Raw genomic sequence first — 26,314 nt, 5'->3', positions numbered from 1 at the left:
TCAGTTATTCTGAGCTCCCGATTTGTTACGTGTCCCCTACCTCTGTGCCGAAGCTCAGTTGTCTCATTTCACTCTCCTACTGCTTTAGCTCTGTCCCGTACCGAACCTGCAGTTCAGATAAAAGGAGGTAACTCTTAAAAGTATTTAACTGAAGCACTAAATTTCCTACATTACACTAGCAGTACACCCGGAGCGTTAGCACTGTGCTACCCCTCCTCGCTGAAGCGGGTCAGCGCCGCAGCTCACAGGCCAGTTCAGAGGCAGGAGGACATGGCCGCCGCGGGGGCCTCGCCCCAACGGCCTCCACAACGGCCTCGGCCCAACGGCCGGGCCCCAACGGCCGGGCCGCCAGGGGGTCTGGCCCCAACGGCCTCGCCCCAACGGCCGGGCCGCCAGGGGGTCTGGCCCCAACGGCCTCGCCCCAACGGCCGGGCCGCGGGGGCCTCACGCTAACAGCAGGGCTGCGAGCGCCGCCGCCACCTTTGTGGACTGTGGTGCGTGCACGCACACCGGCCCGCGCACACACGCGTTCGCTTCTCCTTCTGCGTCAGGAGATCGTGCTGCAGCAGGGCCCCCCCGGCCGCTTTTCTGTGAGGCACCGGCGCAGAGGACGCGGCAGGCGGAGCTGGCGGCGCCTTGGCCGCTTCGCCCGGCACGAGGTCCCGGTTGCTGTCACTCGGATCACCCCGCGCCCTCCTCCCCCCGCCGCCCGGCCGCCCCGGGTCACCAGCCGCCCCGGGCGGAGCGCCCGCGGCCCCGCTCGCCTCCCGCCGCCCCGGGTCACCGGCCGCCCCGGGCGGAGCGCCCGCCGCCCCGCTCGCCTCCCGCCGCCCCGGGTCACCGGCCGCCCCGGGCGGAGCGCCCGCCGCCCCGCTCGCCTCCCGCCGCCCCGGGTCACCGGCCGCCCCGGGCGGAGCGCCCGCCGCCCCGCTCCCCTCCGCGGAGCCTGGGCAGCAGCAGGCCCCGGCCCCCCGCTTTGTCCAGGGCCTCCTTTCCTCGGCGGCTGCACCCCTTCCCTCCCCTCCCGCTCTGCTCCCACCGGACACCCTGCGCGCCCAGCCCTGCGGCGCTTTGCTCCCCCGGGACAGGGGCCGAGTAACTCACCTCGATTTCAACTTTATCCCGGTTTCAGATGTCCCGAGCTGGGTTGGAGTTTTCCTAGAGGAGAAACCGTGGTGATCTGCGCATTTGTGAGCCTCCGGCACGCAGGCAGGTTATCCGGAGAGTCATTTACCTGGCAGCTACTTTTATAAGGAAGTTATGACAAAAAGGATAACTTACAGTCTTAAGTTTTCTGGCATCACTGTACATTTGATCTCAATTACTTGTAAGCATATGATCAGTTCTCCTTCAATTTAGCCCAACAGACAGCAGAATTCACGCCAGTATTACAGAGGCTGTTGGAGAGCAGGGGAAGGTGGTCAAGGCAGAAAGCTCGGTGTTCAAAATCAGCCGGAGTGCATTTGAACCATCACGCAGCAGGTGAAGAGCAGCGTGCTGAACACTGCCGTAGCGCTTTTGAGCGGGCGCTTGGAACACCTGCCCTCTGGTTCAGTGCTGCACTTCAAGGTTGACCCAGTTTTATTCCTTAATACTGGATGCAATTAACTATGTAAGAGTACATCCCTATCCCAGTAGACATCATCCTTGGGAGCAGAAGCGAGGTTATTTTAATGGTTTGACTGGTAGTCATTCAACCACCAGGCATCAGTTCCACACTACGTATTTCAGGACATAGTGCTCTATGGAAGCTTAGGTACAGCAGGATAACGGAGAGTCCGAGCAGGCAGGTTGCTGTGCCTTTGCTGAGCAGTGTCGGTGCAGCATTTGTTACCTTCATCCTCTCTCCTGGATTTTATTCTCCTAGATTTATATCCTACATTCAAATCCACTAACAGTTAATGTGTTCTCAAAGTTTGTGCCGTATGGTCGCAGCATGAAGGCACAGTGCCACCTTCTTTGTCAGTACAAGAACTGTGTTGGTTCGTACTATGATATCTTAATGCCATGGTATTTCTGGAAACAATCTTTTAAAACATTCTGCAAAGTACAGTTGAATTCAATATAAATACATTCACTTAAGAAAAGCTGTACAGTTTTTTGTTTCAAAATGGATACCTATGTTCTAGCTTAAGACTTTAGCAAACACGGAATTTTGTCTATAGGAGATTATCTGCTTATTAAAAAAATCTATTTGTTTATTGTTGGATTTGTAAACATCTGATGGCTGTGGATTAGGGGAAATACAAAACTGTTCTGTTAAATGAGGAAACAGTTTATCTACTGCATTCAGTTAGTTTCAGATTTTTTTTTTAAAGCATAAATAAATGGATGGTTTTTGAGGTCGAGAGCACCCTCCAAAAAAAATGTGAGTTATGATATAGCTACACTTTCCTCCCTTAGGGCAAGAACCTGGGAATCTATGTGCTTTGGCTTGACTAGCTATATCCTTGCCCAGCTTGAGACTCTATAACGTGAAAAAAGCACCACACAAAAAAACACCCCCAAAAGTGCTCAGTACTTAATAAATGTAGACCTTTTACTCATGCCACATTTTATAAGCAAAAAATCTTCAGAGTTTGAAAACTGAATAGTGTCTAAACAGTAATTCAGCATCCAACTCAAAGAAAAACCACCCAGAGTTATCCAGAGTTGTATGTGCTCTCACATTTGAAGGGCTGTTACACGTGCATGCAGTGTGCCTTGGTGCTCTTCCCTGTTGTGATCTGCGAATAGCTTTTATTGATACAATGTATCATTTATGTAAGCAAACTCTTGGACTTTCTTCCTGCAATATCATTGAGACTTGAAGTAGCAAGACAATATCTGCTTTTGACTGTTCAGGATATCCCCTCTGCTCTCCACCCCCTCATCAGGTTATGTAAGAAAAGCTCCTTTCCCTTCAACTGTCACATGTTTAGTTGTAAGTCAGAAGAAGCTTCTGAAAAGTTTGAGGTTAATGTGGGCATGATCAGAAATAAATACAAGCCTCATCTGTGTCATTTTTGCTTTTCCAGTCAAAAGTGTCTACTACTACAAGCACAATATTTCTGTTACAGAACAGTCAATTACTGCAATTACTAGTCTATCTAAATAATTGCTTTAAGTTTTGATTTTCAAATCTGTATTATTAGAGGTATTGATCAATGAACTAGAAATTTTTTTTTCCTATGTTGGCAGGCATACAAAAGCTCAAAAACCCAGAAATGTAAATTGGTTTGGTGTGCAAAGTGTCAGACATGAAAATGGCATTTAAATAATGTTTTCATATGACAAGAGGTTAAACATGGTATCAGACGTAGGAATCCAAAATCTGAAACTTAGACAACATAAGAACAAACAGGGCAAAAAGCTCGTACTTTCAGGTATTTATATACAATGCAACTTGTGAATGAATTCTAATTTACTTTTCATTCTTACTTGAGTTGAACATCTTGAAGATCGATATAATGGCCCACTGCCCATTTTCTATCCAAAATGCTGAACAGATTAGATTTTATAGCGAAGTGGGTTTCAGCTTCACTTGGTCTTATAGTCCATTATTAGATTCTTGTATGGCCTTCCAAAAAACTTTGTCCTGCAAATACCTTACATAATGGTCAATAGTCACTTCGTGACTTGTCTTAATCTAACTTTTTAGGTAGCCTAAGACCAATCTTATTCTTCCTATAAACTTGTCAAGTCTAAGTTTTAATTTTCTTAAATTATCTTCTTTAAGCATCATTAAAGAGCAAAATAGGTTTGCCAAGGCCATACTGCCATTAATTGGATAAAGAGGTAGAGGGGATTATGAGACAATTACTGACTTACAAAAAAAAAACCCTAATTTATTCAGAAAGTGAGTTTTATTCACTCAATATAGTTTGCAGGAAAAAGTTGCTTAAGTGGAATAGCTTCTGGTTAATTGTCATTTTAGACTAATTAGGATGTACACAACTCCACAGGATAAAGTCTTGTACTATTGTGTTACACTGAAAATTTAACCCTGGGCTGCATTCTCCAAATCCCCCATTCCTACTGTATAGGCCACTATTATGTTCAGTATAGTTACTTCTTCCACTGAAATTCCTCTTTATTTTTGTTACAGACAAAGTTTAGTTTGAAGTGACTGAGACATTTCACCAGATCAGCAAAAGAAGCATTGGGTGGACGTAATGAACAGTGATTCACCGAACTGTTAGCTTCCCAAATTCAGCTCCTGGAAAAGGGAGAAGTGGTCACAAAGCTAACCATTCAATGCAACGACTGAAAGTCTTATACTCAAGAAATCTATCTATATACGTATAACTTTTCTTTCCCCCCCCCTTAATTTCAGAGTTCCTGTTCCTCTTTTCAAAACAATTCTGAAAGGCATAAGATGTCTCACTTCTTTTGTGCTTTGCTATGCTGATTTTTTTCATGAGGCAATGATGAGTTTGGAGTAGAAATAATAAATACAACCACTCCTTCATGCAGTAGCAAAGAAACCGATGAAAAAAGAATCTAGATTTTGTTCTACCTGTGAGAAGGTTTTAACCTGAGCAGCACAATCCTTTCTTTAAGCCTTAGACCAGAGGCTGGCTATTGGAAATATAGCTTTGACAATGAAGATACAGACCAGCACGAGAAGTAACAGCTGCTACAAACTGAGATATCGTTATGTACCAGAAATACTTGTGATATTTCATAAGCTTTATGCTACGTTATTAGCAAATACCATAGCATTCCTTCTTGTCCCGTAACTTCCCAAGTGCTCTGCATTGTTTTTTGGGCATCCACTGGCCACCTTTTTCCATCTGTTTTTCCAATGAAGTGCTGTCGTTACCTACTGGTTCTGTGACTGGTTTAGCAACAGCTTTGTTGCCTGTTTTGTCACTGTTCTCCTTCTTCTACCCTTTGACTTTTGGTCAGTGAAGGTAAGATGACCCTGAACAGTAATTACCTTTGCAAATATTTTTGTGCCGTTTAATAAAAAGGGAAGACATTCTGAAAAAAGTGGTAAAAGCCTTGTGATCTGTTAATTTCTAAAAACACATCAAGCCCCACTGTAATGGAAAAACACTTAGACATCTTAGTTACTGCCTTGGTTACATAACGGAGTGAGAAAGTTACCTTGTCTTAGGGAGATCTGTCTGCACATTTTTCCCTCTTAAAAGAAATAAACTAGTACTAGCCTTTAGTAATGGATTCCGGAGGAGTCTGAAGCTGCAAAATGGTGCCTTACACCAGCGTGCAGGAGCTGCAAAATGCTTCCGGGAGCGCAGCCCTGGTGCTGGCGCCACGAGCGGGCAGGTGGGTCCAGCCTGCACAGAATCAGGGGGCTGTAGTCAAGGCTGTAGTCCTGGAGAGGTGAGGCACTGGTGTATTCCCCAAAATGCTAGTGTTTACCCAGCTGCAGAAACATTTTCTTAATTCATTTGTTTGATTCCATGCAGTTCACTTGCTCATAATTAATTTTCTGTTAATTCAATGTGTTTCTGTTCACTTCTTTTACTGAGAGAATTGGTTTACCAGAGGATTTTCCTAGTAACTGACCTCGGAAAAGTATGTCCTATAATTTCCCATGTAAATCAATGTTGTTTTGCCTATTGTCATGTTAGACCAGGAGAACAGGCCTCTGAATTTCTGTTAACTTATCCATCCTTGATGACTATTGTGTCCAAATTGGCATAGCTTATAAAGCTCATTTAGCATTTGATTAAAAAAAAAAAAAGTGATTTTTCAGATATGTTTGCCATTTTTCTTAAAATGTTAGTGTGACAAATGAATTATGCAACTGATTAGTGCAAATAATTGTTTCTCTCACTAGAACACGACAGGCAGACTCTTGGATGGTTTATGTTGGTGGAGTCAGATTGATGAAGATGGAAAAAGCCACTAGGTGTTTGAAGCAAAAAGAGTAAGTAGGCACAGGGTCAACCTGATACTCAAAGTAAGTGAGCTCTAGAGCACTTTTCTAACCATTACTTTTATTCAGCAGCTATGAACGATAAAGTATTCAAAACAAAAAAGAACTGTAAGCACACAGGATTTGTGACATCCTGGAGTTCTTTAGTGCAAAAGATGTCTGATAACATTTTATCAACAGAATAAGAGTGTGTTACTACAGTTACAAGACACTTCTGTAGTTCTGCTATTTTATTTCCTAGGGAGAACATCTTGTGACAAAAGCATCATCCCATAGTTAATTCCAACACAGTGCTCTCCCCAGGAAAAAAAAAGATGTGTTGAAAATAAGATCGAATAATTCAAATTTAGTTAAAAAAAAAAAAAAAAGGAAGTACTCCGTTCATTCCTGCTCATGGATTATGCTGGCAAGCGGAATCTGTATCGTGGGGCGTGCTCACCCTGCGAGCACTCCTCCAGGAACCCTGGAGCCAGCCTCTGGCACTGCTGCTAGCTGGAGATAAGATCGTGCCTTTCGCTTTCGTTTGCTGAGCGTATTCCGGGAAGAGCTTGGCAAAACAGCCCTGCAAGAGCTGTTCCCCGCCACGCGGGTTTCATGCGGATCCAGCCGCACACACAACCTAGTGCTGAGGCAACCGGAAAACGCTCCGAAGGGCAGGCCTGGAGTGCCCTCTGGCAGCCCAGGGGCTCTGGGCAGCGAGAAGGTCGCCAGGCACGAACAGCGCATGCAGGTAGAGCGCAGCCAAGCGCTCTTAGGAGCGTAACAAGTAGTTTCTTCCTGTAACCTAACCGATGTCTAAAAGGAGAACATAGGACAGTCTGCATGAAAGTAAAGAAACTAAAAGACCTCCAGAGTTTCTTAGTCCTGTTGAGACACTAAGCAAGAGCTTTCATAGCATCTAAAGCAATGTTACCCACAAAGTGACCTCAATCTCAAAATTACCATAACGAGTATTGCCTAGTTCATATATTGCAGTTCGTTACTTCTAGCCTAGAAGTCCAAAGCTAACCTATCTGTATGGACTTAAGCTTTCCAGAAATTCTGGCAAAATAGTAGCTTGATTAACATGAGAATCATAATATCATGAGAAAGAATATATAATTAGGATGGATTACATTTTTGTCATGGATTATCCATGATATATACTCCATCACAGCAAGAGCCAAGTCTCTTAATTTCCAATATCCAGTGTTCCTCACTTTCCTTGTCAATCCTCTGGCAGCCTTTTCAGACCTCTTTAAAATTTCCAAATCACTCACCAGTAGTAAGTTGCTGATTCCTGGTCTCCTGCTGCAGTGACAGAGCTTCCTCTAAAAATCCTATTTTCTTCTGAGGATTGCTGGAGGAACAGTAATTCTTACTTTTGCATTCCAAGCACCATAACTCTCCTCTCCCTCTTTCCTCAAAACGGCTACAGGCTTTTGTAATCTCACTCATCAAGTTAACTAGGTCTTTCAGGTGCAGAGTTTTCAGATTTACTGATTTTTTCCCCTCTAAATACTTATCACTAATGCAAAGTCACTGCTGAGTAATTTGTAATTCTGGATAAAGGAGAGTAAACCCACTGGGAACATTTTTTTTCTCTAACTATGAAGGCATAGAATCACATTACTATTCTCTGGATCTCTGTAGAGTCACTGGTTTAGGGGATATGTGAAAAAAATTAAAGAGCTTTTAATTAATGGATCTTGTTTGGCAAAATAGAGTTACTTAAGCATGTTTACAAGTTGAATACAATAGTCTGTCTAATATGGGATGGATGGATGGACAAATCTCTGATCTAGGAAAGATCAGAACCTTCTGAATAATTCTCTTTCCTTAGTTTCTCTGAAGCGTTAGGAACTAACAATAATCCTTTCACTGTAGATAAAGACACATTAGTTGTGTTGACCAGGAGAAATCATCAGCCAGGGCTTTTTGCAACCTGCCTTGAGGCTTTTGCTTTTCCTGAAGTGCACAAATAGAGCACCTCGCATAACGATGCATCCTTCAAAGACGTGCTGGCAGTTGTCATGGTGTCCAGTGCTAGTGTGACAGAGTAGGCATTTTTCAAACCATGTTTCTTAAATTATGGAGTATCAATGGACCTCATAAACAAAACTGAAGTACTAGCTACCAATACAAAACAAGATTCACATTAAGAGAAGACACTATAGTTTTAGAGAAGGGTATGGAAATGGGCACTGGTATGAGAATTTCTTTGTCTGAGTTGAAACCAGCTGATAAATCCTATGGAGATCATTAAAGTTTCCTTGTTAGCTCTTGGAATAGATGTGCCTTGCAATTTCCACATTAGCCACTAGCTGTTTGGTTACAGGACTGAATTTTTCTTAACACTTCTGCTCTTCTTTCTGCAGCAGGCACAGAACTTGGCATCAGCTATTTTTCCTATTATTGAATTCTGCACCTGTGCACACCAAGTGAAATTTAGGTGAAGAAATGATTTTGTCCATTCCTTCTCTGCTGATTCCTTCTGTTATTTATCGTTGATTTTGTCTTTCTGACTACAAGCTTCAATAATTTTCTTTCTAGGTATCTACCATAGCTGCCTCACCTGAAGTTGAAGCTCAAATCTTTTGGCTTGGTCTCATTATCTGTCCAGTTCTGTGGACAGTGTTTTTCTTTAGCACCTTGTTTTCCTTGAAGCTGAAAAGGCTGGTAAGTCTTCGGTACAGAATATGAACAACAGATGACAGTAGAGGTAGGCAGAGAAGAAACTCTGATTTGTTAATTCTGTAACAATCTTTGCAACAAAATCTCCAATATTGAAACAACTCATAGCTTCAAGTCATAAAGAATTTTCTGCAGTCAAACCCAACAGTCCGGAATCAATTTATAATTTTTAGCCCCACTTCTTCCAGGTTATCAAATATCAACTTTTTCATCTAACTCAAGTAGAACATCTTAACTTTCAGCAAAATTGCAGCTGCATTTTTAACTGTAACAACTTACTTACTTTTCCCCAACTTCCTTATTTCAGTCAAAGGACACCACCTGACAGAGGGCAAAAAAATAAATCAGCGCTGCTAGTTTTCAGGTTTTCACATCTCCTTGGGATTTAATGCTATTTGCTCTTACTACAGAAATAAGGATTTTAGATACCATTCCCTTTTGAAAGAACCAGTATTACAGTACTTAAAAATCTTGTTAAATTCAGTTATAATTACTATCTAGCTACTGTATTTATAAACTATTTACTCTGTGAAGGAAAAGAAAATCATTATACTTATTTACAAATAGTAAAAGAGGAAATTTACATCACAGACTGCATTATACTAAGGTGTTTTTTGTCTCTGAAGTCTTCATGTTTTCCCTTGTAAACTATTCTAACAAATGAATAATTGCTATTCATTTTGTCAAATTACCTATTGTGCTTAAAAGCTAGATCAGAATCCTGTAAGTACAATGTCTTCAAAAGCTAGATCAGAATCCTGTAAGTACAATGTCTTCAAAAATTTTGGAAAGATCAAAAGCAAGTGTCTTGCACACATGTGATGTAACTCATAATCTCCAAGATTACATTTTATTACTAAATGAAACAGGAAATTCAGATACATTTAAGAATCAATTGCAAATTTGTGATTGCTTTTTAGTGCCCAGAACAACATAGTTAAACAAACGGTAGTTGCCAGTTAAACCAGTTTCTCCACAGGTCTACCTTTCTTTTTGTAAACCAGAGATTGTTTGCTAGACTGAGAGCTGTTTGACAAAGGGAGCTCTGAAGCTAGCTCTGAAGAGAAGGGTCTTCCAGGTCTTACTGTCAACTAACAGTGACTGTAAAAGGTGAGGGTTACACAGAGGAAAATTTGATAGCTTCCAGGGTAGTGTTGCTGAGACTAGTTTTGTCATATCTATGAAAAACACTAAGAAAAAAATCTTATTTTTTAAATTGTTTCGTCAGTTAGTTGGATAAATGGATTTTGTCTACTGCTAAGCCTATAGTACCTAATAAAATAGGTACTAAATTAGGTACTACCAATAGTACCTAATAAAATAACCTAAATATTTCCAGGGCCAGTTAATGCTATGTATTTGTTCACATCTACTGATATTCTCTGTAAATCTGCAAGTTACAGGATCTTATTGTATATAAAGTCAGTTGTTGGCAAACAAGCCTGTAGGCTTGCTCTATATCCAGACATGAGTTTTCAGATATAAATCAGGCTTAGTGTAAGTGGAATGATATAGAGTCGAAGATAGCCTTTTTGAATGATTTTAGGACAGTAATGAATTCTTTCATGATGCAGAATAACCTTAACTGGAGAAAAAATTTGTATCACTGTTTAGATAAAAAGAGAGCTATTTTGTAGAAAGGGACTTGTGTTTATGAGTACTGTGACTGGACTGCTCAGTAATTCTCATATATAGCTGAAGGAATAATCCATTCTTATGGCATTTATATGTGTGTGCGTATGTATGTTCAGTTTATATATAGCATTTTATTTGTCCTAGCTAAACTTTTGTTTGTCCACAGACTCTTGTGATAGCTGGGATCTCCCTTCAGACTACTAATTTTGTATGGATACATCCATAATGTTAGTGCAGAATTCAGGAAGAAAATCCTACCACTGATTTAGCGATTCAGTTAAGTATATATACATGTAAATTAGCCGTATTACATATAATGCCCCAGTATCAGTGAAATGTATTTCATATTCAAATTCCTGAATAAAATCTTGTATATATGTATCTTCAGAAGCCAACTTCATATTCAGTATTACTACCATGACACTGGACGCAGAGTGCATCTTTAACACAGATAAAAGCTCAGTTTTTAACATTCCAGCAAGCTTTCTGACCACCTGAGAACTACAAGAATCTTAAAAGTATTACAGAAAAACTAAGGCAAGGACATTAATATTACAAATTTATTTGCAATATACAAAATGATACTTTCTTTCTATTAGTTCAAAACATAAGTTTACATTTCTATAATTAATGTGAACTACATTTTTATTCCGTTCATTGATTAGATAATCTTTTCTTCTTGAATATGCTGCAGATCACAGTATTCCTGAATCCCTGCAAAGTCAGGGGAAAACAAAATTAAATAAAGCAGTATTTCAGTCAAACATCATGGGTTATTGCCTATCAGCACAAGTATCACAAGTTTGGTCTTTATCGTGGCCAGAATGGTTTGAGAAATTTCCCAGCTGTTTGCATTTTAAAACCTGCATATCATCTGCTCCTTAGGTACTTTTTGTATGTTTTTTGTGTCATTACTATCAGAAGTAGGGGCAATAATTAGTCAATTGTATTTATTTATAGTGAACTCCCCGCCATAGACCTCCACAAGAATCTTAGAAATCTTCTGTGAAAGCAAAGATACCCGTATCTTTTCCAAAAATAGATAATTTAAGCCAAACACTGAAACTAAGCAATAACTGACTCCCAAAACCAAGTAAATATGGTAGTTCCATATGTTAGTTTCATAATTGCTATGCACATGTTCTGCAGTGTGCACAGCATTATTAGTGGCAGAATAAAATAATTCTGTTTAGCACCATCACATGTTGTAGACGGTAAGTACTCGGAACTGAGAGGATCTGTTCACACAGTGAACAGTTCACACAGACTTACTTTGAATGATACTTTTGTAAGATGATGTAGCTGGAGACTCAGGTACTTCCGACAAGAAAGACTGGCCTTTATCACAGCTTTTTCCTTGAAGGACAAAGAAAAACCTTATAAAAGCAAAGCAACAAGACAGATGAGCTCCTCTTGATTTTACTTTTATCCCAGCTGTACCATTCCAAACAGACACTTGCTTCTAGACTCCTTAAGAATTTCTTCCATTGGTAATATAATTGGAGCTAGCTTTCCAAAGAAATTACTCGTAGCAAAAAACTTCCATTTTTTTCCCAAAGTACTGATCTGTTCCTTGACAACATTAAATAAAGTATTAATTGGTAATAGCTTGGTTCTTTTCCCCCTAGCTAGCCCATTATCCACAAGAGAATTTGGGCAGTGCGAGTAACTAACCTGGTAAAGTGAAAGTGCTAGTTTTAAAGCTTAATGTTTCCAAGATGTTATTCCAGCAGTGGTATAATTTTATTCTGTGTGTTTTTAGCTGATCATACCAAAAAGATACGATGTACTTAGAACATGATTATATAGCTGATGAGCCAAGATTAAGTATCAGCTTAAGGAAATTACCACTTTTTTCACACCAAGCTCCGTCATAGGTCCAGTAACTTAATTCAAAAGAATGTTCTGTGTAAAAGTGCATATTTACCCAAGAGAAAATGGTTAATATTCTAATTTATCAGTGCCCGAGTCAGGGTTTTCCAGTAATGACATTAGTAAGAGCACTGTAACTAAGAGCACAATAGGTGCAACTTGTTTCAAACATAGTGCAGTACAGTAACATTACCTATTTGAGGATCTAAAGGCACTTTACCCAGGAGGGAAATACTTAAGTTCTGGCACATCTTCTCTGCACCTCCAGTAGTTGGGGGAAAGATCTGAGATTCATTCTGTGACAACACAAAAAACAGAGTTAGCAAAACACAACAATTTTGAGAACAAGGCATTTTAGAAGCAATGTTTTATATACAGAGAACATCATGATAAAAAAAAAATTCTTCAAGATCCAAATTGCCTTACCTTACACTTTGGACATATAAAGCCACTCATATTTTCAACAACGCCTATGATAGGCAGTTTCACTTTATGACAGAAGTTGATCTCCTTCCGAACATCCTGAAGTGATACTTCCTATAAATAAGAGAAAATGGTGTTATTTTGACAGTCCATAAGGAAAACCTATTAAAATACATTCTTAGAGCTATTTTAAAGAAAGTTTATAATGAATTATTGCTATCTTTGTATTTTGAAAAACAAACTTGTTAGGTACTCCACCAATAAATTATGACTAGCAATGAACAAAAAAACAGTTATAATCCTCTGCTGAATGTGGGTCTATTTTGAAATCTGACTTAATTCTTGTAGCGATTCAGCCATATTAATGTTTTATCCCTTACATTCATCTTGCATCTTTAAATGGAGCTTTCTACATTCTCAGTTCACAGAAAAACCCTTAGCATTCTCCACAGAGCAGAGAGAGACAAGAACCATCAGGCTTACATTTGCTATTTCTTTCCAAATTAATATTTGGAATAGCTTACCATTCCCTCATATTTTTCTCATACATTCCTGACCTCATTTAGTTCCCCTGTTTGCTCCTCCTTCGCTCATCACCTATCTTGTATTACCCTTACCACTTCACTTTCTTTACATTTTTTTCTTTCATCTGTTCTTGGAAATACTAAGCATCTTCTGCTAGTTTCATCTCTCCTGCACATTTCCAAACCAAGTATTAAATCTTATGCTTGAATTTGACAAATTTTAAATTTCAGTTGCACAGGGGTTGACTTTTCATAAAATACACAAAGTTGTCTACTGTCCATTTGCAAGTCTGAAGCTGTCTCCTGTCTGAACAATTTATGCAAGAGACTACTATTGTACAGTCTTGAGGCAACAAGCTATTTTATGTGCTGTCAAACAGCGTACCTCTTACCAGTTAAATCCAAAGCTTTACTAACTTCTAAACATTTAAACATTTGTGATTAAATAATAAATTTGCAGTAATGCCAACTGTAAACTTGAAGAGAAAGTGAAATTTCCTTCATTTCACTTCATGACAACTTTTGACTGCGAACCATTCAGTGGTTTGCAGGCTGTAACTGACCCACTTAGATCCTTTACCCTACTGAGACATCCAGCTAACACGTAAACCAGCCATCTGTAGGCACAAAACAAGTTAGTCAATTTACTTAGAATCTGTACTGTTATTTCTCTGAAGTCAGAGATGCTAAACCAAGGATTTGCTTTAACTGCCTTGATGCTTACGTCTACGAAAATGAAATTCCCTTACCTGAGGGGTGGTGATTATAACAGCACCGTCTATGTGTGCTGCACTGAGATACTGCACAATCGATAAATGTTCATCTGATGTACCCGGAGGTGTATCTATAATAAGATAGTCGATTTCACCCCAGTCCACATCACGAAGAAATTGCTTGATCAATCCTAAAAGAAAACATAAGAATATAAAACAGGAAAAAATACACACACACAGACACACCCAGACACACACACACCTGAAATTTTAAAGTCTAGGTACAGTTTCTTCTGACTACTATCAATTTAAGTACAAAAACACTTATTTTGTCAAGTCTTAAAAAATATACAGTATTTGACCTATTGTGTCTACTATTCAAAAAGATTGGAAGGAATATTGACAAAGCATTCTCTAATGAAAGAGAATCTTGAGCTAGACTGCAACCAGCAACTCTATAACTTGGTGTGTGGTTCTATAATGAAAATATGGTAACTATTTACTCAAACATCTGCTCTGTCAAATTTGTGTGGGAAGGGAAAATATTTTACTACCATTGCAGATTCAACACAAATGACTAGAAATAAATTCTAGCTCATAACACCATTCAACAGTTGATTCCACTATTTCTAGATTGTTACAGTTTATTAGTTACCTTTATGTCCAGTGTGAAAACAAAATGCTTGAAGCTACAGTTTTGTTTACAGAATTATATAGTGCTGAACACAGGACGAGTATCACCAAAAACTCCCACTTTAAGTGCAAATTGCACTAATAAAAAATAAAGCATATGCATACCTGGATTTCTGAACTTTTTATTTTAATTTAGTCTGGTAAATGAAATGTGTTCTCTAAGAAGAAAATTTTCAGTTATTAGTGCAATTTGACTAAATTTAAGCACATTTTATTCCATTTTTCCTCTGCTTTTACTCTGCAGTAAAACATTTTACAGTTGCTTCAACAATTAGGTATCTTCTGTTCCCACAGATTACTGTTTTAAAAGTGGAAAAAACAATATGAAGTGGGACTTAAAAAAAGTGCTTTATTCCTTTTTCAGAACTAAAATCAGTCTTTGTTACCACAGTTTTGGAGTGGCTGAAGCCCTTATTTTCTCTAGTTGAACATATGCATTTGATGAAATTAAAAGGTTCTGCAAACTGCAAAGCTAAAGCATTAACCTCTGGTATAACTGGACTACTTTTCCAGTTTTTCCTACTGCTTACTATATGAGGTTTACATTATTAATTAAACTCAGCTGATATTTCGTCTTTAAAGCAGATCAATTATTGATGAAAAGATTAGATATATACCATTTTTTTTTGGTCCTCTCCAGATGACAGCATCATCAGGACTACTGAGCAGGAACCCCACTGACATAACACCCAAGTTTTCTTCAACATACTAACAGAGAAGTAGTAGAACATTAAAAAATCAATTCTAAACAAATAGTTTTCACTGAAAGAGTAATTTCAGTAGGGGAGTAAAAAAAATGACATTTGGAAAATTAAGGCACATAGCCTTATTCTTCCCCTTTATCAAAGGAAATTAAAGGCTACACAGGTTCCTGTGCAACACTTAGTAATCTAAAGACAGTCATCTTGTTAACAGAAGATTGGACTTGTCAGTTATCTAATAGCTGAGGGCAATTAAAAAAAAAAAAAAGAGAAGAGAAACTAATACCCCATCACCACTTGGGACTTCATATGCTTACTCTGGTACGCTGGAGCATGTGACAAAATAACTCATCTAACTATATTCATGGAATGACAAAGAATTATTTGTGGTAAGATTCGCAGTGGCTTGTGGAATCATTGGAGGCAACACAAGGCTAAAAACAGTCTTCCCTCCCAGCATCAGGTCTGTCTGTCTCTCTCTTTTTTTTTTTTTATAAAAAAAGACAGATTACCTTTACCATGTATCCCGCTAACAGCAAAAGCACCTGACATTTTCCTCATGTTTTCTGAAGGGTAACAAATTTTTCTTTTGCCTAATTGTGTTTAAGATGCTATCTTCCTGTCTGGCATTGAAAGGGTAACATACCGCACCGCTTGCATGACAACCAAAAGTAATGAAATCAAATAACCAGTATTTATTGCCCATATTAACATGGTATAGTAAAGAAGCAATACAAAAGAGAATATATTTACAATGATAAAACTATATTGGAAATACAGCATTATTATTACCAACAAAAATAATTTAAAACTCTGATTTATATGGCCTGTAGACAGATTTCATAGAATTTGGACATTTGTGTCACTGGATTAAAAAAAATGACACCCCCCACCCTCCCCTTACAAACAGTCTCCAACCCATAAACTACTTTTTGCAACAGTTAAATTGACTCACCACTGGAGACCATCCAGAACCACTCTGATGAACCTGAATATTGAAGCAATATGTGAAATAAAATCAGAAATAAATACAGAAATTACATAACACATGAACAATGCAAGTCAAAACTGATGAAGATCTATGCTATACATGCAATACTGCTGGCTCTATCAGAACAGTTGAACAGAAAACTACAGAGTGAAACCTGTGTAAGAGTTTTAAATAGCATTTTTTAAATAGTTTTATAACATACTAGCCTACCACTAGCTGCTCACTTGGTAGTCTGCAGAACTAGTGATCCTGAAAATAAATAGAACTTTTGTACTAAGTCACCGCTGTAAAAGCTACAGAAATATACCTGTTCTCCTTCCAGACCCATCATTTTAGGGATCGACGGCCCACAAATATCTATGTCCAGCAGAGCAACCTGCAAGAAGAGAGACCACTGGAAGTGCCTTTGCATAGGGCTGTTTGCAAAGACCAGATCATTCAACGAAGACAATAAAATGCACTTAGCAATGGAAGCAGTTTAAGCGCTTAACGAGACGGGGCACGGGCTGAGCGGCGCGGCCGCGGCCCCGGCCCGCTCCCCGCGGCCGCGCTGACAGCAGCGGCAGCCGCCGCCGCCTCGCGCCGCCGCCGCCCCACCTGCTTGGCCTCGTCCGCGGCCAGCCCGTGTGCCAGGAGGGCGCTGAAGGTGCTCTTGCCCACGCCGCCCTTCCCGGACAGCACCAGGATGGTGTGCTTCACGGCGCGCAGCCGCTCCCGCAGCTCCGCCGCCTCCGCTGCGGGCGACACCGGCACCGGCCCCGCCGCCGTCAGCGGGCACCGCGCGGCCGCGGCCCCGCCCCCCGCGCGGCCCCGCCCCGCCCCGCCCCCCGCGCGGCCCCGCCCCGCCCCCCGCGCGCGGCCCCGCCCCGCCCCCCGCGCGGCCCCGCCCGCCGCGCCTCGGGGCCTCCCTCACCCGGGTCCGGGGCAGCGGCGGCGCCGGCCGCGCAGAGCCTCTGGTTGGGGCATCCGTGGCAGGCGGCGGCCCTGCCCGCCTGGGCGCTGCTGGTCCCGGGACAGTCTGTAACGGGAAACGAGAGCTGCAGCGCGAGCGCTGGGGAAGGGGGGCAGGGACAGCCCGCCGACGCCGCGCGCCCCTCACCCTCCGGCCGCGCGCCTCCCGCCACCTCGGCCATGGCGCCCGCCGCCTGCGTCACCTCCGCGAGGGGCCGAGGGGGCGGAGCTAGGAAGGGGCGCCGCGTGCCTCGCGCGCACGCGCTGGGGCCTGCGCGCGGCACCTCGCGCCTGCTGCGGGGAGGGCGGGGCGGGGCGGGGCGGGGCGGCGGCCGCCAGAGGGCGCCCCGCGGCGGGGTGTCGGCGGCGGCCGCCGGGCGGGGCGAGGCTTTGCCTTGCGCCTGTTTTGCCTTGGACCCCCCCCCAAATACATGTCCCACAAAACACCTACATGTCCTTTAAAGGAGTTTTCATTTTTTCTTACGGAGATGCATATAACATAAAAGCAATAAAATCAATAGTCTATCTTGTCTTAGTTTCTCGGCATGAGACAACGTTACTTACTCCTGAGATGAAGCCCACAAGTCCTAGTTTAAAAACCACTGACGGTAACTCAAGCTTGAGAGAAAGGCAAAGATACGAGGTGATTTCAGATGAACTGCTAGTGCGTCAATGGCCTTTCCCGCTCACAAAGCCTCTTTCTGTTATGCTGGCTGCAAGTGTCGCAAAAATAAAGATTTTCTGATATGAACATTTTCTCAAGTATTCCGATTTCTGCATGGTTAGTCCCACAACTTGTTTGTATTAATATACAAGCATTTTAGTTAATATCTAAGATGGTTTCACCTTGGAAAATAACATATAGAAAAGAGTATCTGGTAATATCTGGAAAGGTACCAGCACATCCTGATGTGAAATTAGTCTTTTGGACAAAAAATACTGCAAAGTTATCTATTTACAAACACTCTCCACTTTAACAGTTACTAGTTTTCTAAAAAGAACAATTTGATTTTTTTTCCTACATAACTATCCACCTACAAAAAGGTAAACAAGAAAAACTTTTAAAAATACATTTAATTAAGCTGTCTATGATAGAGTTTGGCCTCTATATTTTTTGTCATTAATAAATAAACTATTACATATTTTCCATTTCAAATATATTTTTCTCAGGTGAATGCCCATTCCCGCTTGATAGTTGTATAACTTCTGCATTTATTGCTCTGTAATTATTTTCTGCTTGTACTGTAAAAAACAAAAAAAAAAATGGGGAAGTGTTTATGTGAATTCAAATGTCTACAGTAGGAGGAACTAGTAAGACACACCTGAGAAATTTATACCGTACCTTCCATATGAAAAAATTGGCTCTATTTTAGACTAAAACTCAGTACAGTGCTTTTCATCTATGCTTCCTTTCAAACATGTGGATTAGATTCACTGATGTCAGCAGGACTTTTCACACGTGAAAATGAGATATGTGTTCAAAACCTTTTCTTTTGGAGTCAACAGATCATTTCCTCCACTTCTGATAGTATTTAGAGCATTTCCCACAAAAAGTGCCAAAAAGAAAAAATCTTTCTCTTCCTCTGAACTCACCTTCCTCCTGAGACAGCAATGGCTTCTCTTACAAGGGTATCTTGCTAAAATGATATCCTGAGTCAGGCCGAACTGAGCAGTAACTCTGCGAATACTCCTGCAATCTCTTATACTGCGGCGTAACTTTACCCCCATGGCAGCTCCTGAGAATTAATTCAATTGGTTACTGCAGGAGGAAGGTTTCTTGTGTGCATAAGCATTTGCAATATCAATCTTTTCCTATTTATACAGCCCAATCTACTCCCTGTCTAATCAGCGTGGTTCCCTTACCTGTACTTCTCGTTTCTACATTTAGCACCTACATTTGTATATATTTTAAACATCATTAAAAGATACATTTTATTTATAATGAAATTTATTTAAAATTACCTTGTTTTAGCTGGGCCATAATGTTACGCTAGCTTTCTGAGACAAAATATGCTGAAATTTAATGCATATACATGCATATAGATTTTATTTGCCCAAATTGAAAAATGAGTTAACAAGCCATTTCATAGTCATGTATCTGGAGAAGAACAAGAGATGGTTGTTGTCCAGCCTTCACCCTAGAAAAAATCAGCACTGATTGAAGGAATCTTTCTTATGATAGTAAAATACAATGCCTAATTATAAGTAATTATTTACATGCCAAATTCTTGGCATAGCAGGTGGGTCACAGTGCAGTCTTAGAGCAGTGGATTTCAGAAAGAGGTCTGTGCCAGACAGGCCAGACTGAAAGGAAAAAAGAGAAAAGTTCATTCTATGAGAAGTTACTCAACATTTAAAACTGGAGCAAAATCATCAGAAGAGGAGAAGAAAGTCTCTTCATCTTTTATACAGTTGATGAAAGATGAATGCACAGCGAGGGGATGGGCGAAGTCCAAGATATTTATAGTTTTCTTTTGGTCTGTTTGGACCAAATCTTTCAAATATTTCATAGAGATCATTGGAGGACTGTAAGCGATGTCTCCCAGAGTCTATCTGTCTGTCTGAAACACTTGTCTCTATTGCTACAGTTCCCTGCAGCAACTAACTGATGTACAAGAACCTTTTTGATTTTTCTGGCACTGTCATGTTGCTCCAGGCAAGCTCACTGAAGGGAAACCTCCAGGCCCCCCAGACTGAGCCACTGGCGGATTGCTCTGCACCAAAACCAAGCTGTCTGCTATGCCTAGACCTCGGGGTGGCCAACATGTACAGTGGTGTGCTCTGGCTCAGAGCATGGCTCCTCAGCCAGACGACCCACGAGGCCCCAGGCAGAAGGTGGGCATGGGGGCTCCTGGAGGTGCTGGGCTCTCGGGGCGCTCTGCCCGGGCTCTGCGCCAGCCTGTGCCCCTGAAGGCCTGCCACCCTCCTCCAGCATGCTGCCCGGCTGCCCCAGCAGTGCCACCACAGAGCTCTGTGACACTGCTGCTGTGTCACAGAGCCCGCTGTGGAACCACCCTAAGAGCAGCACCTTCTGAGAGACACTGCTGTCCCTCCCGGCTCCCCACGCTGCTCGGGCAGGCTGAGGGTGCCGACAGCTTCGGGCTGGGTGGGGTGAGGATGGAGTTTCTTGGGACCACTCAGACTGCCAGCTACTGCGGCACAAGGAGGAGCTGCCTGTTCCCCGACCCAGCTCCCACCAGCACCACCAAGGACAGTTACCAGTCCTACTACCTCCCTGGCTACCGCTACCTCAATTCGTGGAGGCCCAGCCTGTTTTACAAAGTGTCTTCAGTTCCTCCCAACCCTGTTGATCAGCTTAATCCTGCGAGGCGGCCACCCACTGTGCTGCCATCACTGCGATCTGCCCTGCACACCCGCTACAGCCCTCATGACTGGCACCAAGCAAACCTGGTGCAGTTAAAAGGGTCTGAAGCCTCCCGGCACTGGGCTGGTAAACTGAACATGGATTCGATGCGACTGATGCAAGACAAGGACCAGTTGACCTACCAGATGCAAGAAGAAAGCAGAAGAAACCTAGGAGAGAGGCTCTCCAACCTTGATTTCTGGAGATCTGAGCTGGTCTACGAGCAGGAGTGTCTGCTGACAGAGAACCATGCCTTGGAGACAGCAAAAAAGCGACTCGAATGTGCTGCAGATGAAGTACAAGGACCACTGAAGGTAGGCTGGAGGTAGCTACTTTCTTCATAACAGTTTTGGAGAATGGGTACAGGTAACTTGCTGAGCAGGTTAATTGAGTTTCCTATTCACTAACTGTAGTCATGCAGTCACTCCCTTACATAGGCATTAAGTTTTCAAATGTCTGCATTGGGAGGTTGAGGGGAGCTGAGATCAAGGAATTTTGCAATGAATAGCAACATGATAAACAACACAGAGGTTTTAATCTACACTCCATTTGCGCTATAGTTCAGGCATGCTGAGATTTGGCCCAGGCTGCACATTAATATGCAGCTAACCAAATGGCAGCTATGATGGCAGCTAATCCTTAAAAGTATTCTTACCTTTAACAGGTAAGAATGAACCACGAGGACTGATCAGTTGTGTGCAGTGAAGCCACCTCCTATTCTGATACACCCTCAGTAAATGGTTCATTACTTGACATGTCAGCCTAGTGGCCCTTTCAGCAAAACTCAGGGTTTCGGTTCACCATGCAGTACTGAGGCTACTGCAAATGTTCCTTGGTTTGCTTGCAGACAGCCCTAGAGTGCCTGTACAACCGTGAGAAGCGGATGGGTATAGACTTAGTTCATGATGATGTGGAAAAGAGCCTCATAAAGGTAAGATTCAACTTATTAGTTTATCTCTCAAACGATAGGAATAACTACACTCAACTAAATGTTTATCAGGGAAAAAAATAATCGAAATAATTTCTTCATTTACTTACGGGAAGAAGCCAGGTTAAACTACAGATGCTGGGTATGTTTAATATTCTGTTCATTCTCCCAGGCAAGAGGAACAGACTAGCATCCTTGGGAGGTCTTGTTCAGTTCTATCTTCTGTAATCTTACAAAACAAAGTAGAAATATTTATCAAGATTGTTTTCTGGGCCACAGTATATAAAATTTCAGAAGTCCTTAGAGCTTTCAATATAAAATGCTGATTTACTATCTTGCAATATGTATAATCTTACTAAACAAAGAAAATCAGATGGATAGATGGATAATAACTGATTGTTAAATCCTTTAAATTAAAAATAAAAAAAGTAATTTTTTTTTTCATTTTGCCATTGCTTCAGGCATTATTAAGGATGAGAAGATTGTGGAAAGATGTCTAGGCCACTTAGATAACCACAATGTTTGTTTTGAGCCTACAATCTGCAACTTTGAGTTTTAGAGCTTTTAATGAAGCACCAAGGAGCAAATACATATTATCTTAACTGTTTAGCATTTAAGTGAGGAAGAGAATTCAGGGCAGGATGAAATACTGCCCACTTTTCCACATGAACAGATGATTTTTTTTTTTCAAAATGAAAAATGAAAACTATTCACCCAATCTCCCCAAGGACTGCTATGCAAGCTCAAGACTGACTGCAAAGGACAACAACGGCTTATTTTGTAATAGTAGGAGAGCCTATTCTAAAGCTGCTCTCACTCCTACACACACACACAGACACACAGCACAAGTGTGGAGACAGAGGTTGTGTTTTTAAATTTGGGATGTCTTAATGACTTCCAAATTATTAGAAACAATTTATTCACAGTTTTGAAACTCACTCATATATGACAAAACTTTATACACTCTCTAGCAAGAGGGTACTTTGGCTAAAAAGAATTGTTTTTAAAAGAAAGAGGCTGGCATAGTATATAGTTGTTTGAGGGACCATAATTACAGTGTTTATGTAGTTTTCAGTGTGGTTTGTTTGAGTATTTTTTATTCATTTTAAGCTGAATGGAATCTTGGCTAACATATACACTCTCAAAGAATATTGCAATATAGCCCCTTACAGAGCCTGCTTCTAAAGTCAGACATATTTTCAAGCTACACATATTAACAAAATATTTGTATTGCTCTAGAAAAGCACCTGAAGAATTAGAGAGAGTAGCTCAATGTATTAAGGCTCTCGTTTCAAGTGTCTTCATTACAACTGAACCAAGTAAAATCTGACCTTATTTTTATTATGGTGACTGCATCCATTAAGATCTACAAACATGCTTGATATAACAGGAAAAAGCCATAAAACAAACAAACAAACAAAAAAAGCATAAAGGAAGAAAGGGACCAAAACATATCCTTTCTGGATCCACAATACATGTGAGATATGTGAGACAGTTGCAACATCTGGATTATGCAGAATACAATACAAATTCCCTAAAACAAATGAAGTATAATGAAAGCACTGACAACTGGGTATTTTCCACTGTAGGAGGTTGATCTACTCAAAGACTGGCAAGCAAGAATGAGAAGACTTGCAGAAAGAATCAGTCAACAGTTGGGGTAAGAATTTACATTTACATTCTGTTTTTCAGAGAGGAAAGCTGAATTCAGTGCTAGCTGGTATCTATGATAGATTGAAGACAGCAAAGGCAAAGTAAGAGACTTTACTCTGTCAGATGCTCATTGTCCTCCACTTCTAATTCTTACTAATGATAGAAGTCAAATCATGTAGTCTAATCCCCCCCCTCCCCTGCTCAAGCAGGGTCAATTTGCCATGCTCTGTCTTCTGCCAAAGATTTCTCTCATCTGCTGTCATCACCACCCTTCCAGACTCATTTATGGAAGACCACTACAAAGATGTGAGAGTCTGTTTTTCAATAGCTGGCTTAAAAAATTATAGCAGAGTAAAGCTGGATTCATAGGAATGGAGAAAGAACAGCCTAATATATCCACTTGATTAGTGAATGCCGATTAGTGTGGTAAGACATACCATTCTCTGGGGACTCTTCTGGAGAGTGCTAAGAACAGACCTCCCATGCCAGCTTGCCATGCAAGGGAGTGAGGAGGCAGCAGGCTCTCAAGTAACATTAGGTAGATGTGTTTCGCAACTGGAGTTTCCAAAGATGACTCAATTTTAAAAGGCATGTTTAAGCTGAATATCGGGACACCGGTATTATAACTAAATTATGCCAGTGTTGCTACGTGTCACACTGAAGTAAAGTTCAGAAGGAACTGAATATTTTTTTAAATGCAAACTACATTTAAAGGAATTATAAATTATTTTTATATATATATATATATATAATATTTTATATATATATATATATATAAACTGGCATATAATATATATGTATATAAACTGGCATATAAGCACATCATGTATTTTTTTAACAGTGGAGTTATGGAATGAACCTAAATTATTTTTATGCATGTTATAGGAGGCTTTGGCTTTGGAATTTATTTCTTTGACAGTATGCAAATTCCTGGTAACTGCAAATTATACTACAGTGTTAACATTTAATTAAGTAAAACTCCATACAGTCTCTTCTGTACTCCAAACTGTCAAAAATAAAAAAGTCATGTTTATGCAACATGACATGAGAAGACTCTCAAAAGAGAGAGTACAAGTATTCGTATATCAGGAAGGTAAAATTACGACCAGCAGTACTTAATTGTTAGGTTATGGGAGAAAATGACATAAGCAGGTTTTGCAAATGATTGCATGATTAATGACACTCTCGCATGAGTCATGTTAGATGCATTTCTAGAGCTCATCCCACTATTGTAATATATTGAGTACATAATCAGATAAAAACCAGGTAGCATGAACTCTGTCTAACTCCTTTGTCTGGGATTTGGAGCTACCTTTGATTCAGTTCTGTGACCACAGCAAGCAGACCAATAGTAGTGCCAACTGACAGCTACATCATAGAAACAGCAATATTTGCAAAAATGTGAACATTTGCAGTCTTCCTGATGCATTGGAAAGAAGCATTTTGATTTCTTCTTCATCGATATTGCTCCCATTTTAGTCAAAAGGCTGTGTCAGGCCTCCTCCCTCTTTCGAGGAGCCAAAGGAAAGTACATTATTCCAAAAATTCCTTGTGGGTAAGAAAGCAGAAATGAAGCAACATGTTTTCCTCCTAGTAGTCAAGTTGAGCAGAAATATTTAAGCAGACTTGCTTTCTAGTGATGTACACTAGAGTTATTCTAAGTGACTTTTTCCCTCTGGTCTGGAAACCTGGGAAACACTTGCAGCTTTTCTGGCAGGAAGGTAACCACTGAAAGCCTCCTCCCTTTTGCTCTGCAGCTTTCCTTCATGGCACAAAACAACTGTCTCTTGTTTTTCATGCTTTTGGTCATCTATCTATCATCAAAATGACAAACTGTTAAATGCAGTGAGTTAAATACAGGTCTTTGGGGAATACTTAGCAGAGGCTAAAAGTTGAGCAGGCATGAATGGTATAGCAGCTCCCTCTAGCTAAATGATAGTGCAAAGCATTTTCATGCCACAGTGTAAATGCCAGTAGACTATAAAATCATGTGCCGGAGGAAGCAGAATGAAAGGAATTAGCTATTCAGCACAAAAACATAAAAGATGGATCATATTAAGGTAAGACTTTGTTCTTCACAGTATCAACAGAGATGTACAGCATGCCCTGGAGCAAGATATTTCTGACAAAAACTCAGCCCATTTTATTGATGAGAAGTGTTTTAACCTGAGAAACACATCAGACAGCATCAGCTTTTACCACGGAGTGGAGAAAATAGATGGAACGTGAGTATTAGCAGTTATTGTAGCCTTCTCTTTTCATGCTCCTTGCTGTATGTAAGCCTGACTACGGCACATTTGTCAGGCTGAGGCATACCTGCAGCACTTAGAAGCAAAGCTGAGCAGGTGTTTTCTGCCTGAATCATTCAATAGAGACAGCCAAGTAAATTACAGTTTGGAAAAGCAATGTTGAAGACCAGATTAAGTATTTCAGATAGTCAAGATGGAAAGCTTCTTGGAAGCTTATTTTATAATCATAAAATGTATATAATCTATCCAGACCATAGAGAAAAGCAAACAAACAAACAAACAAACAAAAAACCCTGAAAGTACACTAAGATTATCTAGATCAGTAACTGTTACCACAGTCAGTTTATGTTTACTATGCTGATTTATGCACTTTACTGTGATGGCTTGTTGTGTGTCTGAAACTTTTCAGAGCAACTGCCTAAATAAATGTGTAGCACTAAGGAATTCCAAATCTTCTCATTCAGCAATATCAGTATTTCAGTTTGGAGAGAGAGGAATACCCTATGAAAAACTGTAAAAAAGGCCACTAAGTAACACTGAAAACTTTCTGTGTCCCTTAATACTTATTCTCAGTGTTCCGTTAAAATGTGAAAAAAGCAAATGTCAAACTCAAAAAATAGTGACTTGATCCTGGAGAGTTTAACATACATGGATAGTTTTTAGGGGGAAGTTTTGTGGGAAGAAAGAAGTCTAAATACCTAAAGAAGTTTGCCTCAGCCTTTCAGTGTGGCAAGTAAAATATTTGTCCCTTTTCCTAAAATATACTAAAGATTTCTGGGTGAAGGAAGAAGTAATCCAGGAGGCTAAGCAGTGCATTAAAGAAGGAGGTGAATTTAGCTTATGCTGCACTACTTTTCAAGGTGTATGCTGCACATCGTGTCATGCCCAGGGTAGCTTTCACAGCTCACTTTCTGTAAGCACTGGTCACTGGTCCCAACTATGTAACTAGCAGAAGGGGCACTGCCTGCACAGTGGTAATTCTATACATCCCCAAGCTTTGTGCTTTCCTAATGTCATCGCTCCTTCTACACACTTCTTTTCCTTTTAAATTCAAATA

The 26,314-nt window shown here is 40.7% G+C and overlaps 3 protein-coding genes across 4 annotated transcripts in view; 2 read left to right on the top strand and 1 right to left on the bottom strand.

Annotated features, from left to right (window-relative positions):
• Window positions 1-270: 270 nt before the first annotated feature.
• On the top strand, window positions 271-10,421 carry TVP23A (trans-golgi network vesicle protein 23 homolog A). Its single transcript, XM_062588598.1, is given in 5 exon segments — window positions 271-399; window positions 4,731-4,895; window positions 5,789-5,893; window positions 8,420-8,545; window positions 10,362-10,421. Coding segments are annotated over 5 exon segments (585 nt in total).
• Window positions 10,422-10,741: 320 nt separating this feature from the next.
• NUBP1 (NUBP iron-sulfur cluster assembly factor 1, cytosolic) lies at window positions 10,742-17,271 on the bottom strand. Of its 2 annotated transcripts, none has more exons than XM_062588315.1 (11): window positions 17,212-17,271; window positions 17,026-17,130; window positions 16,710-16,846; window positions 16,420-16,488; window positions 16,077-16,109; window positions 15,038-15,128; window positions 13,764-13,918; window positions 12,494-12,604; window positions 12,261-12,363; window positions 11,468-11,571; window positions 10,742-10,909 (listed from the first exon to the last, which is right to left on the bottom strand). In XM_062588315.1, exons 1-11 carry the CDS (start codon window positions 17,243-17,245, stop codon window positions 10,850-10,852), a joined length of 1,002 nt encoding a protein of 333 aa, XP_062444299.1. In that variant the 5' UTR covers window positions 17,246-17,271; the 3' UTR covers window positions 10,742-10,849. The 2 variants fall into 2 exon arrangements, with proteins under 2 accessions (XP_062444299.1, XP_062444300.1); XM_062588316.1 differs by having other exon boundaries at window positions 11,468-11,551.
• A 2,909-nt stretch (window positions 17,272-20,180) lies between these two features.
• TEKT5 (tektin 5) overlaps window positions 20,181-26,314 on the top strand; it is a 30,449-nt gene continuing 24,315 nt past the window's right edge. Inside the window, exons 1-4 of the mRNA XM_062588422.1 lie at window positions 20,181-20,741; window positions 21,275-21,358; window positions 22,945-23,015; window positions 25,090-25,233. Coding sequence (XP_062444406.1) covers window positions 20,181-20,741; window positions 21,275-21,358; window positions 22,945-23,015; window positions 25,090-25,233 — 860 coding nt within the window. The remainder of the gene's footprint in view (window positions 20,742-21,274; window positions 21,359-22,944; window positions 23,016-25,089; window positions 25,234-26,314) is intronic.

This window comes from Rhea pennata, chromosome 15 (genome assembly GCF_028389875.1).
Source record: "Rhea pennata isolate bPtePen1 chromosome 15, bPtePen1.pri, whole genome shotgun sequence".
Taxonomy (NCBI): Eukaryota; Metazoa; Chordata; class Aves; order Rheiformes; family Rheidae; genus Rhea; species Rhea pennata.
This window is presented reverse-complemented; position numbering and strand designations above follow the sequence as displayed.